We start from the raw sequence: 17,832 nt of genomic DNA on the forward strand, positions 1-17,832 counted from the left end.
CTCTAATCCTTACCAAGACATCTTTATGGTTCCCAGAACTAGATAGGTGATAAATTGAAACTAGATTCCAAACTAAGTACACCTCAAATTCTCCAATTGTAAGGAATTCAATCTTAGCTGCTGCTCGGGGTTCTTTGACTTCTGACAGATGTTGTAGGAAAAAATATTTCTTGACAGGTGTTTTTGAATACTTAAGAAAGGAATGATCCTGAGAATGAACAGGAAAGTCAGAAAAATTATAGTTTGGCCAATGACTGCTTTTCCTTTATTTGAAAATCTCATTGTTCAACACCTTTGTTAGTCAGAAAACAAACATTTATTAAACACCTACTACATGTCAGTCACTTTATTAAACACTAATATATAAAGAAAAAAACTCCAGTTCCACCTCTCCAGGAACTCATAATCTATGTGAGAGAAAGCATAGATACAAGTGTACAAAAGTAACATGGACTGACTGACTCCACTATCTGCAAGACCGGTCTGTTACATTCTGCTTCTCCCCTGAAGTTTTTCAGTATCCTGATAAGTTTGGGGATGTCTCTGTTGCCATTAGAGATCCCAGTATTCTACTCTTTTTATAACTTATATGGCCTTGTAACACCCCAGTCCCTTACACTTTCCATCAACAGCTCAGCTTGTCTTTGATTTTCCGAAGAACATTATGACATCCCCCCACTCCCAAGGATAAATGAATTTCACTTGAAATCTCATCCCGAAGCAAGTGACTCAGGCTTTGACACTCAGCACCTTCTCAACTCATACTCAGTTGCCTTTTCCTTCTGACTGGAGGGCTACAGGGAAGACCCAAAGCGTTTCTTTATATAAGACTCACAAGGTTCCAAATAATTCCATTCTCCATCATCCTGGCTTTGGATCTCCAGAACACAATACTCAGAGAAGGGAGAGGGTTGTGGTGGACTCTCTCTTCTTTAACACCTTCTTCTCTCCCACTGTGCTCCTTTCATTAGATAGATACCTTCTTGTGTCCACACTCCCCTTTTAAACTTCTTTTTGTGGGTTGATTGTAAGCTACATGAGAACGGGGATTCTTTCTTTTTTTTCTAATTTGTATTCCTGATACACAGATACACAGTCCCTGATACGTAGTAGGCACTGAATAAATGTTTACTGGATTGAATAATAAACATATTAATTTTCCCACTAATACCTGGGCAGAATAATTTCCTATTCACTAACTACATTTCTGGGGACAATTGTGGGATAAAAATTACCATCACCATTAAGCTTAATTTTTACTTAGCTTATCAAGTTAAAGTCCAAAGTTCAAGTTCACATTTCTTCTTCATTGAATGTTAGAGCATAAACACCTTTCTGTGGATTCATGTCAAAATAGTCATGGCAGATGGGCAATAAAAATCCTGAAGTCAGTAAAACAAAATAAAAACTGTATCATCAGTTGTGCTACTTTGGATGTAAGGCTCTGAAAAGTAAAAACTACAGTTCTGATTTATTCTGAAAAGTGTCTTGCTTTTTTATCAGTAAACAGAGCAGTTTATTCTAGATCAAGAGTTCTTAACCTAAGAGATAAAAATGATCAAGTGTTTTAAAAGTTAGATTTGATGTTCATGGAGAAAAGACCAGGTTTAAGTAGATAAAACTACACAACCTTGAATCAATGAAAATGGTTAAATCCCTGCCTGGACAATGCTTAAGTTCAAATACAGTGATAACAAATATATGTCAATGGAAACAGCTCAGGATTTGGCATGGAACTACTTGGATTTGAATGTTGACTCAGCTACTTAGGTTGTCAGGCAAATCATTTTATCTCATGGGGCTGCAATTTTCTCATGTGTAAAATGAAGGGGTTAGATTAGAAAATAATCTCTAAGGAAGAGGTTCTTACCCTGGGGACTGTTAACTTTTCAAAAATATATTTTGATAGTTGTCTTCTTTTGTAACGCTATGTGTTTTATTCATTTAGAAGCATTATTCTGAGAAGGGATCACATTCTTTAATTGAGATCCACACTTCAGAAAAGTTTAAGAATCTCTGGTCTAAATAATCTCCAAATGTTCATCTGTAATCTAAATCCTCTGATCTAGGTCCAAGCTTTAAGTCCTCATACATTATGAAAGCTCTATAAATAAGAAGGATCACTCAGTAGCCATATCAAAAAGTCTTTTTATATTAAGAAGAATTTAAAAATCTGATGGGTTCGAACAAAGAAAAATAGAAGAAAATGAAGGTGAATAATTCTGGTGACAATGAAATGAATAAAAAGATTATAGGAAAGAACAGAGTTGGAATATTCATTTGTCTTAAATGCAGAAAAAGAAGATTCACAACTATTCACAGTTGATTACCTGAGAGTTATAAAAGGATTATGAAGATGATCATGTGGCCAGGTGTCTTAATGGTTAGAGTCATAGTTAGACACCACTTTGTTGAAAAAAGATCTTGGGGTTTCAGTGAACTGCAAAGTCAATGATCAAGGATATGTCATGGTGGACAAAAAGTGCCTGTGATTTAAGCCTATGTGAAGAAAGACAGAAGATAAAGGACACTGGAGGTGATAGTATTGCTGCTCTTTTTCCTGTTCAGACAAAATCTGGAATATTATGCTCACTTCTGGGTATCATATTTTAGGAAGGCCATTGGGAAGGTGAATGGTGTCCACAGAAGGGCCTTCTAAATGGTTGGGGAACATACCATATGACCATTAATTGAAGAAACTAGGATTATTTATTTAGAAGGAAAGATTCAGGAGGATAATATCTCCCCATACCCTTTACTGAATAAACTCTAGGGATTCCATCTCATCTCTAGGGTCACACATAAAGTCATCTTTTGGTGTTCAAAGTCTTCCATTATCAATCATCCTATTTTGTCAATCTTTTTTACAACTTATTCTTCACAACATACTAAACTTCTTCTTATTTTATGAATGCGAACTCCCTCTCTTAGTTCTGGGCATTTTCTCTGTTATTGTGCATAACTAGAAAACTCTTTCCTCCTCATCTCTGATCCTGACTTCCTTCAAATCCCAAGTGAAATCTCATTTTCTTAAAGAAGCCTTTCCCAACATTTCTTAATTCGAGTGCCTTCTCTCTGTTAATTATTTCCTATTTATTCTGTATATAACTTGTTTGCATATATTTGTTCCCTTGCAGTTTCCCCATTCGATTGTGAGCTCCTTGTGGTCAGGGACTGTGTTTTGTCGATTTTTGTATCCTCAGTGCTTAACACATAGTAGGTGCACATAGTAGGAGTCAATAAGTGACTACTGACTGACTGATGCTTGTGTCTATGAAGAAGAGGAGTTAAACCTGTACTTTGAGGGCAAAACTAAGAATTAGGAGTGGAAATTTTAAAGAGATGGAAATTTAACATATGGTAAAATTTCCTCTCAATAAGAATTCTTCAAAATGTGTAAAGGCTGACTTACAAAGTAGTGAGTTTCTCCTTTCTATATGACTTCAAATTAAGTTAAAATGACCACTTGTTGGGCATAAAACAGAGGATATAGGTGATAATAATAACAATGGTGATGATAGCATTTATATGGAGCTTTGGGGTTTTCAAAGTGTTTTATAAAGATCTCAATTCATTCTCCCAACAACCCTGAAAAATACGTCCAACCGTTACCCCATTTTACAGATGAAAAAACTGACATGTAATAGGTTCTTAACAAATATTTGTTGACTGGCTATAAAGAAAAAAAAAACAAGATGGCAGTAGAATGGCTTTGGATCAAAGTGCCTATTGGGTTTCCAATTGTTTCCAAGTGTAGACCAGGTATGGATTTAATTTCTGAACTAGCATCTCTCTAATCTGATTTACTAATTATTCTGAAACTGTCCAAATAAACCTTTTGGTTCTCTTAAATTAATATTCTTTGTATTTTCTATTCTTGGCAACGACTCCATTGCCTAAAGCCACATCTCCTTCCCAGGGAAATTATTGTTGTTTGCTTATTTTGTCATTCACATTAAAGTACACTGGTGGAAGAGTTACAGCAATGTTCAGTGTGGAGAGGGAAAAAAAGGAGAGAGGAGACATTTGAAGAAGAGGCATTTAACATTTCTGGCAAGACCTGAAGAGCAGGAAAATTCCCTCCTTTATTCTCTTCTCTGCCATTAAGTCTGGATTCTTCACAGTATCCCTAGGGATGTCCAAGGTATGCATCAATCTTGGAGATGCAGAATTGGAATGTGTATCTTTTGGCTTTTAGCTAAGAAGATCTCATCTAAGATACGTTCTCCAGTGACTGTTCTTTGTTAAGATTTACTTCCTCTACTCCCTCAGCCATTGTTACTGATAGTTCATTTAAGCCACAGATAAATAATAGGATGAAATAGAGTGCCACTGCTCTTTCAGGACCAATATTCCATTTGAATTCATTCCCCGGTGGGATAAATTCCTTATTTGAAGAGTGGTATTCCTATGCCTTATATTGCCTTTGAATCATCTTGGGTACACCTGCTGGAACAATAAGTTTCACCAAGGGGAGTAAAGGGAAGTATTTTGTTCTTTTTTTCCCCCTGTTTCTCTCAACTGAAACTATTTCTATTGTGCTGATTGTCTATAGAAAATCCAATAAAAGCAGAAGAGAAAGTGATAGACATCTATCTTCCTGGCAGGATACAAAGTACAGACTTGGGCAGGACAGTCCACTTTGTGTCCTAATGAAAGGGATGAAGTAAGAGTGGGAGAGATAAACATAGAAGCTAAACTGATGGATTTGATCCTCGGGTGAGATCTCATAGTGGACATTCATGCAGAGACTTAAAGTTTAAAAAGCATTTTCACCAAAAAATTCTGTAAAGCAAATAATATCACCCACATTTTATAGAGGAAAAAATAGTGGCTCTGACATAAGTAACTTAACCAAGATCACACAGGCAAATATTAGAGTCTCTCCTGAACTCTGTCTGGGTTTCTTTCTGTTTGACTATCTTGCTTCTCAAGGAGCAGAGCAAAACAGCAATTGGAACCAGTTTTTAATTTGTGGTTATCAGAATGTAGAGAACTGTCCTTGACCTTTGCAAGATTCTTCCAAGAGAATACTGCAAATGTGCTCACACCATTCTCAGTCCATATCTCAGACAGTCAAAGCGACTTGTGAGAATACTGAGGTAATCATTGGACTAGCTGGCCCAGTATTTCATGGATGGGAACAGAGTATACTTATTTTAGTGAAACTTTATGCTAGAAATGAAGAGAAATTGGGATGTCTGGTATGGAATTTGATATATAAATGCAGGAGTTCTGCAGGCTAGTTATTCTTTCATATACTACAGATTTAAATAGGGCCAGCTCCTGCTTTCACATCATCTGGGTCAGAGGAAATGAGATGCAGTAGAAAAAGCCACGAGTGAAATTAGGAATCTTGGTTCTACCAATTACAAAGGTGAGAGGCTGGGTAAGCAATTTAACCCTTCTGAGACCTAACTTGGCTAAGGGTTGTGTTTTTAGAGGTTTTTTTTATTAATTTTTTTCTCCATTCCATAGGGCAAAGGGAGGAAAAGACCTTGTACAAATATGTACAGTTAAGTAAAACAAATTCCTGCTTTGGTCATGTCCAAAAACATACATCTTGTTCTATATCATGAGTCTATCACCACTCTGTCAAGAGGTGGGTAGCGTGCCAGAGTTATTGCAGGATACTTGGTAAATTCTAAAGGGCTGTATAAATGTAAATTATTATTAAGGCCCCCTAGCACAGCCAGGAGGTCTCCTGATTCAGCCACAATGAATCAGTGTTATTAGATGAAATGCATTTGCTTGAGTCACTGATTCAAGCCATGGTAACTAGAGAGGATAATTTAGGAAACAAGATTGCAGAGTGATGTGAGAAGCTCATAAAACTTGATTCTTTTTCATTTTCCTTGAGATTGCCTTGAATTTCATGGGCCAGATATATCTTCTGTATACAAGGAAAATGCCCAAGTAAAGGAGAAGAAAATTATAATAATAGTAATGATGACATTTATATATTACTTAATTGTTTACAAAGTTCTTTGTGCACATTTACTCAGTCAATCAAGAAGTGTTTGCTTATTAACCCCCTCCTATATATATATCAGGCCCCGTGCAAGGCAGTAGGGTTACAAAGACAGAGATGAAACAGTCTCTGCCCTTGATGAGCTTGTATTCTACTCATACAACAGCTCTTTGAGGTATGTAGTATAAGTAATAATCTTATTTTTCAGGTAAAGTAATGAAGGTTTAGTGTTTTGTCCAAAATCACATAATTAGTAATTATCAGGGAAGATTAAGTATACTATAATTGGGCAAGTAGAGGACAGAAATTTCTTTGAAAGCAGAATCTATGCACAGTAGGACTATGCCTAAATGCCCCCACATAATAGGATCATAGATTTAGGACTACAAGGGATCTTAGAGACCACAGAGTTTAATTTTCTCATCTTAAAAAATTGGGAAATTGAGGCACAAAACAATTAAATTACTTGTCCAAGGCCATATAGCTACTAATTGTCTGAGGTGGGATTTGAATTGCTATCATCTTGATTCCGAGTCCAGAGTTCCACTCCCTACCAATTATTTACATATGTCAAATCATCAGGGATTTAAAAAAATTACCCTTTTCTATTTTTTCTACCAGAACTTCAGTAAGATACAATGAAATAGAACGTGAGTTAAAACAAAATAGAAATGGTTCCTTTGAGTTGAATACAAAGCTATTTGCTTCTTAAAGAATGGGTGTCAGCTCCCCAACTGAGGTCTCAAATTAGGACTTGCTCATTTCAGTACCCACACAACCCAAAATTATACTTTCTAAATATACTATAGGACTCAGCTGGGTTACAAAACTGAAGCATGTGACTAACACACTATCCTTTTTATTTTCCTTCTAAATAATCCAACATTTCCTTTAGCTATTCTTAGGAAAGTTCAGATTAAAAACTAATGATATTATTTATTTTGCTCAAATGAGGCACTGAGAGCATAAGTTTTTTATTTAGTTAGAAATGAGGGTCTGTATTCCAAGGAAATCATAAAGGAAGAAAAACGTCCCATATGTGCAAAAATGTTTGTAGCAGCTCTTTTTGTGGTGGCAAGGAATTAGAAAATGAATACATCCCCACCAATTGGATAATAGCTGAACAAATTGTAGTATATGAAAATAATGGAATTTTATTGTTCTATAAAAAATGATGAACGAGCTGATTTTAGTAAGGCCTGAAAAGATTTATATGAACTGATATTAAGTGAAACAAACAGAACCAAGTATATGTTGTACACAGTAACAAGATTGTGTGATGATGAATTATGAAAGAGCTCTTCTCAGTGGTTCAGAGATCCAAGGCTAGAAAACACCATCTGTATCCAGAGAAAGAACTGTGGAGACTGAATGTAAATCAACACATGCTAGGTTCACTTTCTTTTTTCTTTTTTTTTATTCTCTTGTAGTTTTTCCATTTAGTTCTGATTTTTCTCTCTGATTTATAAAAAAGTATATTAAAAATTAATGTACATGAATAACCAGAAAAAAATAAACAAATTTTAAAAAAGGAAATGAGACAATATAAAGAGAAGAAAACTTTTTAAAAAATCTTCATTTACTGAAGGGCATGAGAGAACATTGGTTTTAGCTACTGATTTTATATTGCCCCTTTAAAAAATTATTTTCCCCTTCTCATCTTCTAACTATAAGGTAGTTTTGTTTAAAATTATTCTTTCATAAATGGCAGATTTAAATAGGGCCTATCTGAAATTAAAAAGCAACTGTGCTTTTAAAGAGGAATATTTAGTGGTTCCCTCTGTCACCCTCTATTTCTACCCAGACTTGGACTCTACTAGGAATGACTCTAGGTAAAAAGTTGGAAATAGGCAAAATTTGTCTTTCAAACATCCTTCTCCAGTCATTCTCCTCTATACCACTCATTTTTGACATCTAAACACTGGCATTCATTATTCTCACTCTGATAAACTAATTCCCGCTAAGGTTGTGCTTAAATGAGAATATTTCTAGAAGCAGGGTTGAGGCAGACTTATAAGTTTATTAGTCACTGGGCATGGAGTCAGGAGGCTTGAAATTTAGTCCAGAAGAAGGAAATTGCAAACCGCTCCAGTTTTTTTTTTTTGCCAAGGACACCCCAAGTGAGGGCACTAAGTCAGACACAGTTGGAATGACTCAATAACAAAAAACCCAAATAAATTGCTAAACCTGTTGGAACTTGACTTTTCTCCTCTGTAAAATAGATTTAAATCATCCTTTTATTTTCTACTTCAAAGGGTTATCTTGAAAGGAAAAAAAAACCCACTATTGCATGTATTTAAAGTACAACACAAATGCGAGCTGTTATTATTATTATTATCAAAGTTTTTGGAGAATTAAAATTGATGGTCATCCAAAATGAAGATAGATAGTGAATTTGTGTACAAGAAACACATTGCCAGTAGAAACTATTTAAGAGAAATAATACAAGTAAAAGATGTTACTAGATAAATGTATGACTGGGGACAACAATCCCACAAATTCTAGTCATGTGGTAAAAATGAGTAATAACTGATAGATGGGTCAGATAACTCTATTAGTAGTCATTCATTTTAAAAGAACAAGGGGAACTATCCAGAACATTGGATAGATCTATTATAGAGGGCTTATGGGAGGAAAGAGACAAAATTTAGTAGGCTGAAAAGATAATGGATAAGTTGCAATCTGTATATTTGGAGGTACTAATCACATCAATGAAATCGCAAATCCATTAAAGTATTTAAATATTATATTTACTTTTGAAAAGAGAATAATAGGAGAGAGAATAATTAAGCCAAACTAGTGAATCACTAGTGGAGAAAATTGCTTTTTCCTCTTAATTTTATTTTTTTTTGTGATGCCTCTATAACTTTTAATATCCTCTTTTGCATGTTCCTAGAGAATTCCATATGACACCAATCAGATCGTCAGATGGAGAAGAACATGTAATATGAACTAGTGTCCCCATTTCCCTTCTAAACATCCAAATGGCTGGCTAAAAAAAAAATGCAGATTTATTTCTGGTTGACAGTATTTTCTGATTTCCTGTGCAATTATTCTTCCTGATCTAATTAACAAAGTGGAAAAAAAAACTCCTTATAACCACTTTCCTTTTGCTCTTCTGATATGTCTATTTTAATTTGTCAGCTTGCCTGAAATGGTGAAAGAGCTATACTGGGTATAAGCCAATTGCCTCATGATGATCCAAGTATTTGTCTATCTGAGTACAGGTTCAATTAAACTCATTCCATGAATGCCCTTGAGAGAGTCAAGGGAATAACTTCAATTTCATCAATTTTCATGAATTCCCCAGAAAATCATAATGGCATTTGGATCCTAGTGCAGATTTCTGTTTTCAGACCTCAGTATGCTATTCTCTCTGACTTGCTTGAAAAGCTATAATGGATTTGGTTCAAGATTATCTACTCTGCATGCAGAGAGATTCTCATTATATTTCATAGGCTGTTTTCACCAGGAGGGAGAGCACTTACAGGTAAGGGGAAGAGTGAATGAGGCATGTTTTCAAAACACCTCATGGGAAGTGCCCTAACAGTATATAAATGAGAAAAAGGGTTTTCCCCCCAATCTCTTTTTTCCTTTTTTGAAAATAAGCTGACCTTTAATTGTATAGATTGAAACAAGCCCTGAAATGATTTTACACACAGATATGTAGATGGTTTATCATTTTAAAAATTATTTATTTTTGATATTTATCTTCCATAAACTTTAAAGGCTTATTATAGAAAGTGCATAAGTTTGACACCAGGGAAGATGGAAAGATGAAATAAAACACAGTTCCTACCATTACGGAGCTAACAATCTGTAGGAAGGTGAGTTCCTCTATAACTATACAGTTCCTCTATAACTATAACTATAATTCAGCATGGACAATAGTCATGCAAGTCTGTTATTGATCCACAATGAGCAAGTTTCTTTCTTGAGCTAGACACTATATAGATAATATGGTATATGGGTACTGTTATTAATCAGCTTCCATTTTTGGCATTTTGAAAGTGGGACTGGCTTCACCAGGGGTTCTTCCCACCCCCAACCTTATTTCTGTGTCTAAACTCCTACTCACTAAGGAGAATGAAAGAACCACTATTGTTTCCATTATGATTATTTTTCCAACTGACCTCCCTAGAAAGCATTTGGGTAATTATAATAGCAATACCTAGGCTTCTTTTCACTTTGAGAGGTCTGATTCTTTGTGACTTCATTTGGAATTTTCTTGGCAAAGATATAGAAATGGTTTATTATTTCCTTTTCCAGCTCATTTTACAGTTGAGGAACTGAAGCAAACAGGATAAGGTGATTTGCCCAAGGTCACACAGCTATTAAGTAACTGAACTTGGAAAAATAAGGGTTTTTGACTTTCAGGTCCAGAATTATATTTATTTAGAGACATTTAGATATGCTTGGTTTACCCCTTTGTCTTCTGCTACTCCACCAAAAAAGAAATCTCATTTTGGAGTAAATGAGAAGACTTATCCTGTGCCTTTGAGTTAATTCATTTTTTAAAAAAGCCAGAAGTTTCAGGAGAAGGGAAGCAGAAGAATTAAATTCCTCTCATCTAGTTGTACAATACACCTTAATTTTAGAAGTTTGGTACACAGAGAATGGGAGAGTTGAACAATGATTCTCAAGCCTGACTTTGTAATCATTCAGAAGATTTGTAATAATATCTCAAGGAAAAATAACAAATGTAAATTTCATTGTTAGAATACCTTACATAGTAATATCTGTACCTAAAATTGTACCTAGTTTAAATATTGCCATATATCACTTAAGTCATATATGCCAGTAGAAAAACTACCACAGTCGAAACTGATATCTAGCATCAATAGCCTAAAAGTCCCTGAACTGGAGAGGTCTTCTTGAATTACAAGAAGTTAATAATAATGTCTTATTAACATTGTTATTATTATTAACATCATAATAATAAGTAGCTCTCACTTATATAGCATTTTTAGATTTACAAATTACCTTTCTGACAACAATCTAGTGAGGTAGGTAGTATCACTATAATTATCCCAATAATCCTCATCCTTGTTTCCTGAGCAGGAATTTAATTTTTATTATTTGTTGAAAATGAGAAAAACATAGAATTTTGAGAACACCTGTGCTTGCAACTTCAAGATAATGACAAATTCTGGCAGAATGTATAAATTTTTATTATCTAGAGGGATTTCCTTCTTGCATATTGGAATCAGTAAGAAGCAGAGTTGTCACATGACATTGACTAGTCTTTTCACAAGGGTGGTGTTGCAAAACTGATTGCTTATTTAAATATTTGAAGTCTTCCAGAATTAGAAAAAAAAAGGCAAAATACATTCAATATAATAGATTTGGTTGTCAGATAAGCTTTGAAAATATGTGGATCTTTGATGAATCTCTGTGTGGCAACTTCTTTCATTGATGCACGTTACAATTCTATTTTTTTTTTCAAGTTGTAATTAAATGTTATCACCAAAATTCTCCCCCAAAGCAACACATTCATTATTCCAATCCTTTTCAAACTCTACTATAGAAGAGTTTCCCAACTCAACAACTTAATATTGTTACTCATACAAATTCATTCAATGGTTATGAGAATACTATTGCTAGGTCACAGAGTCCATTCTATGTAAAGTATCTTGCTTAAAGCTTTATATGCTCTAAATGCTATAATGATTAGAATTAATGTTTTTATATAAAATAATTGTCCTGTTTAACTTGAAGAAATTCTAAGCAATAATTGAAAGAAAAAAAGGTTTCACTCCGACTTCCAACAACTAATAAATATCATAATTTTGCTCTTAAATTTGGCCTGTGAATAGAGAAACTCCATATCAGATGCTACAAATTCTTTCTTCTCTAAAAGAGATGTATTTTTAGAAAGAACAAAACCTTCTGCTGTATTAGGAGGTTGTGATAATAATATGCGTGATTATAGTGATCTGTCTCCATAGTGTCTTTGCTGTCTGCTTTTAATGGTAATAAATATCCACTAAAGACAGTGCTTTAGTATGTAAGTTGTTTTATTGGGGATTGAGGGGGAAAGATACAGTCTCACACTTTCTCTGCATGAATATATTCAAAAAATGTGTCACATACAGCCTGTAGAGACTGCATTGCTTCCTGAATCCTTAACTTATGCAGCCTAGCTGCTGTGATAATGTAATGGTTTGTGAAATGATAGAGTGGAAATACATCAGCCCAGAATAACATACTAAAAAGTGTTGGTGCAAAAAGCTGATGATTATCATATTTTGAAAATGTTTATCTAGTGACATCTTGCCATTTGACTTCTTTTGCCAATCTATAAATTTTTTTTATTCTCCCCCCATTCCAGCTAAAAATGTCCAAATAACTGAATATTTTCACCTAAAATTGGATATTTCATCTAAACTATCCAGATAACTGGGAGAAACTGAGTCATAAGTTGCTATCTTCACCCTTTGCTTTCTAATGAATCGGCCACAATTTCCTCCTTTATCCAATTTATATGTGGTTAGATCTCCATGTATAAACTTTGTTTCATCCCTAATAACCCAAGTTCATATCAAATTTAGAAATAAATAGGATGGGAGTAAAGATATTTAGTTTATGAATGTGCTTCATTGAAGAACAAACTTTGTTTTGGTGTTTTACTGTTTGAACATGAAAATTGATCTGTCATTTTATGCCATCATTTTTACTCTTCCTCTTCCTCCCAAACCATTTGATTATGGTATACTGAGAGTAGTTTCAAGGACAAATTCTACTTGATGGCTAAAAATCTAATGTGAATTGTAATATTTTACGTTTATATGTATATTATATATGATTATTTATACTAGTATATATACCTATATACATACATTATGTGTATTATATACACACATATTTTTGGATCTGCCTCATAAGTTTTCTGTTAATTTACATGGAGGTAGTATAGACATGTGAAAAGTGTGTTAGATTACAAATGAGAAGTTCAAATCTCTTGGTAGTTCCGTGAAATCATGTGATGGATGATGGGTTATTATTCTGAGCCTCAGTGTCTGTAAATTGGAGTGGATGGACTAGATTCCAGCTCTAAATTAAGGACATGGCAAACCATTCTAATATCTTTGCCAAGAAAACACAAAATGGGGTCAAGAAGAGTTGGACTTGACAAACAACTGAATAATCACAGTTTTTTGAAAGCATACTTACTTTGTACTAGCCTCATGACAGAGAATTATCCAGTATATCACAACTAATCATTTCTTTAGTGACATCTAAAATTAGAAAAAGAGACAGAGGTAGAGATAGAAACAGATACCATATAACTAATTCTGTGCTTCCTGTTATCTGATTTTTAGCCTTTTCCTTATGGGAAGTCTGCTATACTCTAAAAGTAATGGCTAATAATGCTGTGTAGTAAATTACTCTAGTTTGGGGAAACTTCCAATAGTTGGAAATTGTTATTACAGAATAAAGTTAATAAAGTGATAGGATCATAGGATTTAAAGCTGAAAGGTGTCATTTGTTGTTGTTAAGTTATTTTTCATTCATGTCCAATTCCTTGTGATCCCATTTATTTATTTTAGTTTTTTTTTTTTTTGGAAGAGATATTAGAGTGGTTTGCTATTGCCTTCTCCAGTTCATTTTGCAGATGAAGAACTGAAAGGGAGTTAAGTGACTTGTCCAGAGTCACACAGCTAGTGTGTCTAGTTAGTAGGTGTCTAAGATCCGGACTGAGATCTGCCAAAGACTTTAGCTTAAAAAGGCCAGAACTTTCACTGCATCTAAGGCCATTTCCAGTTGTTCTGATTTATAACTTGTCACTGGACCCAGATGGCTCTGGGAAAGAAAGTGAGGCTGGTGATTTTGCATAGTCCTACTCACTTAAATCCAATTCACTTGCGAGTCTTAACATCACTTTCCTGAAATTGTTGGTCCTCTTCCAGAATGAAAGACAACCACTAATAAAATCAATGAGAGTTAAAAGCAGGCACCAATTTGATTATATTCCCCTTCTCTGTTGTTTCCCTGACTCCAGGCTATCAAGAGTTTCTCTTCAGGGATACAATGACCTTTTCACACGATTTCAATGATCAGAATTAGCTACCTGGATATCTAAACCTCCTTCCAGTACCTTTATTTCTGACTTGGCCAATAGTCAATCACCTTGAGTAAAGGACTTAATTAGTCTATAAATCAGTTTTCCTCCTGGACAATTATACCTGCTCCATTTCCCTCACCAGGATATTTTGAGACTAAAATGAAAGGAGGGATAGAAATGTAAACCTTTTGGAAATAGAGATGTTCTATAGGTGAAGTATTATATAGTTAAATATTTGCAGAAATCAATCTCTGGATGTCTCTTACTCTCTAAATGCCTGATGTAATTTTGGAAGGCCTTTTTGCTTGCCAATCAGGAAGATATTGCTAAGCCTATAGGAATACAGTTCTAGGGGCAAATGTCTCCCATTATTGAAGAATCTTTCTCTTCTCTTGTTCTTTTCCTATATAATGTATGACTTAGACTCTGAAAAGTCTCACAAAACTACAGATAATATTAAGAGTCCAATTGGAATTGACGTTATATCATACATTCCAATATACCTTTATTGTCCATTACCGTGGGAAGTAAGACAGGAGAGTCATAATAAACGCAAGACTACACCTTGAATGAGTTATGATTCATCTCTCCTCCTGACTTCACTATGAACGATGAGATTTAGTATGATGTCTAGTGTTATGACAATGTACAAACTTTTCTCCAAGGACCAGAGATCTCTTAGGCATATAATTTTTAAAATCCAAACGAGTTTAAGAAAAATCTATATCTTTGGTAGATATACCTACAAAGAAAAGCAAACATGTTTTATGTATGTAAATTTATCATTGCTGATGATTAATCAACTACAAAATAAAGAATTAAAAATAAAAGTGGATATATTAAATGTCTGATTGGCAAATCTAATAATTTTAAATACAAGTGGAGGTCCCTATCACTTCATGCACACATATGCAACATGCACATGCCCTGTGCATCCCCGTACACATATATCTATCTATACATATATTGGACATATTATAAAGTGTTTGATATGTTATAAAACAAATGCTTTCCTGCAAAATCATTATCTGTGGTACAAGTCTTTAAAAACATGGCTAAATTCCAAGTGTATGTCTTTAATACCAATATGATGAAAATGTTTTACTACAATAATAGTATGCTATAATAATGATAATTAGAATGTATATAGTACCTACTATGTGGCAAGCACTGTGCTAAGTGCTTTGCAAATATTGTCTCATCTGATCCTTGCAGTAACTCCAGGAGGTAGTTACTAATATTATCCTCAGTGTTTATAAATGAGGAAAGCAAGGCAAATAGAGGTTAAATGCTTTTTACCTTACTCAAGCCAAGGTCTAAGTATCTGGGGATAGCTTTGAAGTGAGATCTTTCTGACTCTAGACTCAGTGTTTTTCCATTGTGCCCCCTAACCTCACTACATGAAATAGGCACTCAGGAAATGTTAGGTGATGGGAGAATTGATACAAAAATTGTATGTTAAAAAAACAAACAACTCAAATGTAAACAACATATTGTAGAGAAGTGGATGTATGTTTTTAAGTGAGTGAATGATAGAAACAAAGCTATATTCAAAATCATAAGTTCCTTGTGGATTCTCATTCCAGAGTACATTTCATGTTTCCTAAGTCCTTAATCATACTTTCTCAATATCCCCAAACCAATAATTAGGACTATGGTTAAAAAAAAGACTAAGTTTACCTCAACTAAACAATATTAAATCTTAAATACCAGGTCAGCGACTCATCAAGACAGCCTTCTGTGATGCTTTTTTACCTTACTCAAGCTTACATAACAAATTTATCTGAACTCTTGGCTTCTCCAAGCTGACAGTGAGAGTTTGTGAGGAATAAAAGAGAGGACCTTTTGTGTTTATGGGAGTCCCTGTACCTTGGCAGGGCAGATATCACCTGCTATAGCCACAGGTGTGACCTTAAGTTCTTTCCAGTCAGCTTTGTTTTAACTACCACAAGCATTCCATTACCTAAATAAGTTTTCTCAGACAAGGACAAATCATCGCTATTATTTTATTGGATCTTCTCTTCCAGAGAATACCATAAAGTAAATGTGTTTTCAGGAGATTAACAGAACAATTATGAAGGAGATCCTGGAATATTTGAAACACACACACTGAAAGTCATAACCAATTTATCTGAAAAATCCAGAGATTTTAATCAACCAGCTGTACATTTGAAGCCCTTCCCCCCAAAAAAGTTTCTTAACTGCCATCTGATCTTTGGCTATTTTCTCAATTGGACAAAATCATCCTGTGGAAAAAAATGTATAGCCTCTTAGCCTTAATGAACACCTTTCAATCAATGTCCCAAGAAACAGGCTTTTAGATTCCTTAATGGTCTGTTTTTTTTAAACAAGCACTCAGATTTTTCATACACACATTCCAGAGGTACTGACTTTCTATCTTTCTCCCTTTTCTTCTGTTCCTCCATAAGACACCCGTAGCTTTAATAGTTTCAAACTTTCCCCTACCCCAGATGAGAAGAAAAATCTCAATTCCAGTATAGGATCATGCAATGCCAGTAATTAATTCCTCATGGAAAACGTTACTTAATAACATAGTGGAGTTGGTTACAATTAAAATAAACATCTTCTCTCTCTAGCTCAGCAGCGCTTTGCTTAGAGAATAACAAATGTTGCTTACCCTCTCGACACTCCGTCTTCTCAAAGATCCATAAGGTATTTTGAACAAAAGTCTTTGGGACCCACTCGGAGCCACGGCTGCCTGAATTACCATCGCTCACCAACTCACCCTGTATGTGTGGGTGCTCCCCTAGCAAAGAGAGAGACAGAGGCTTCCTCTAGAAGAAGCGATAGTCTCCTGGAGATTTGCTGAAATATCAAGTAACTAAGAGGGTTTCACTTTAGACCACATGAGTCAAGATGTGGCTTGTCTGAGGAGAAAAATGGAAAGAGAGGGAAAAAAATAACCCAAGCCCTGCCACTCTAAGATCATGTCTTAAGTAACATATCTTTAGCTTCCTTCTGCCTTTCCCTGTGCAGTCAGTTTGGCTCAGCAGGGCTGTTATGTCTCAGAAGTGGAAGAATTCAGCTTCTGGGGCAAGTGGTCCTGAAATGTCAACCTCACTTCTTGTAGTTACAGATGGGAACCAGGTCAGTTGTCTAATCAGAGCCCTATCAGGCATGATACATGCCATCACGTGATTCCCTACCCCCCTCTGCTTGCTGTACAGTAGATCACATGTTCACCTTAAAAAGAGTATCTACTCTATCACCATCTGGTGCAGAGATTAATGCTAAATCCTGCATTCGGAATTTCCCTCTCTTCTGGACAGAGGGGAAATATTTGAAGTCGAGAAACACAACACATTGGGGATTTGGGAGAGCCAATGAATGTCTCAGTTGTAAATTTCATATATTTTGGACCATTAATAAATGTACATGTTTGATTAAAAGATTTTGTATATGTATATGTAGAGAGAGATACAGAATCACAGAAAGACAGAGACAAAGAAAGGAAAAGAAAAGACAGAGACAGAGAAACAGAAAGATGCAGAGAAAAAAACAGAGCAGAAAGTGAGAGAGACAGAGAAAGGGAAAAAAAGATACAAAGAGAAACACAGAAAGATTCAGAGAAAAACAGAGAGACAGAAAGTGAGAGGGACAGAGACAAAGAAAAGACAGAGGCAGAGAAACACAGAAAGATTCAGAGAGAGTCACAAAGAGACAGAGTGAATCTCAAGGTGGGGGCAGGTGGAGAAAAGACATTAATTGTACCACTGCCCTATATGAATCAAAAACATTCTATAAATTTGAAAATAAACCATTGGTTAAAATGTCT

The 17,832-nt window shown here is 34.9% G+C and overlaps 1 protein-coding gene across 1 annotated transcript in view; it reads right to left on the reverse strand.

Annotated features, from left to right (window-relative positions):
• The window catches only part of FRMD4A (FERM domain containing 4A), a 367,656-nt gene extending 350,216 nt beyond the window's left edge, over positions 1-17,440 (reverse strand). The window contains exon 1 of the mRNA XM_031940653.1: positions 16,675-17,440. Within this exon, the coding sequence (XP_031796513.1) occupies positions 16,675-16,767 (93 nt within the window). The 5' untranslated portion in view covers positions 16,768-17,440. The remainder of the gene's footprint in view (positions 1-16,674) is intronic.
• Positions 17,441-17,832: the final 392 nt, after the last annotated feature.

Source organism: Sarcophilus harrisii, chromosome 5 (assembly GCF_902635505.1).
Source record: "Sarcophilus harrisii chromosome 5, mSarHar1.11, whole genome shotgun sequence".
In the NCBI taxonomy this organism is placed as follows: Eukaryota; Metazoa; Chordata; class Mammalia; order Dasyuromorphia; family Dasyuridae; genus Sarcophilus; species Sarcophilus harrisii.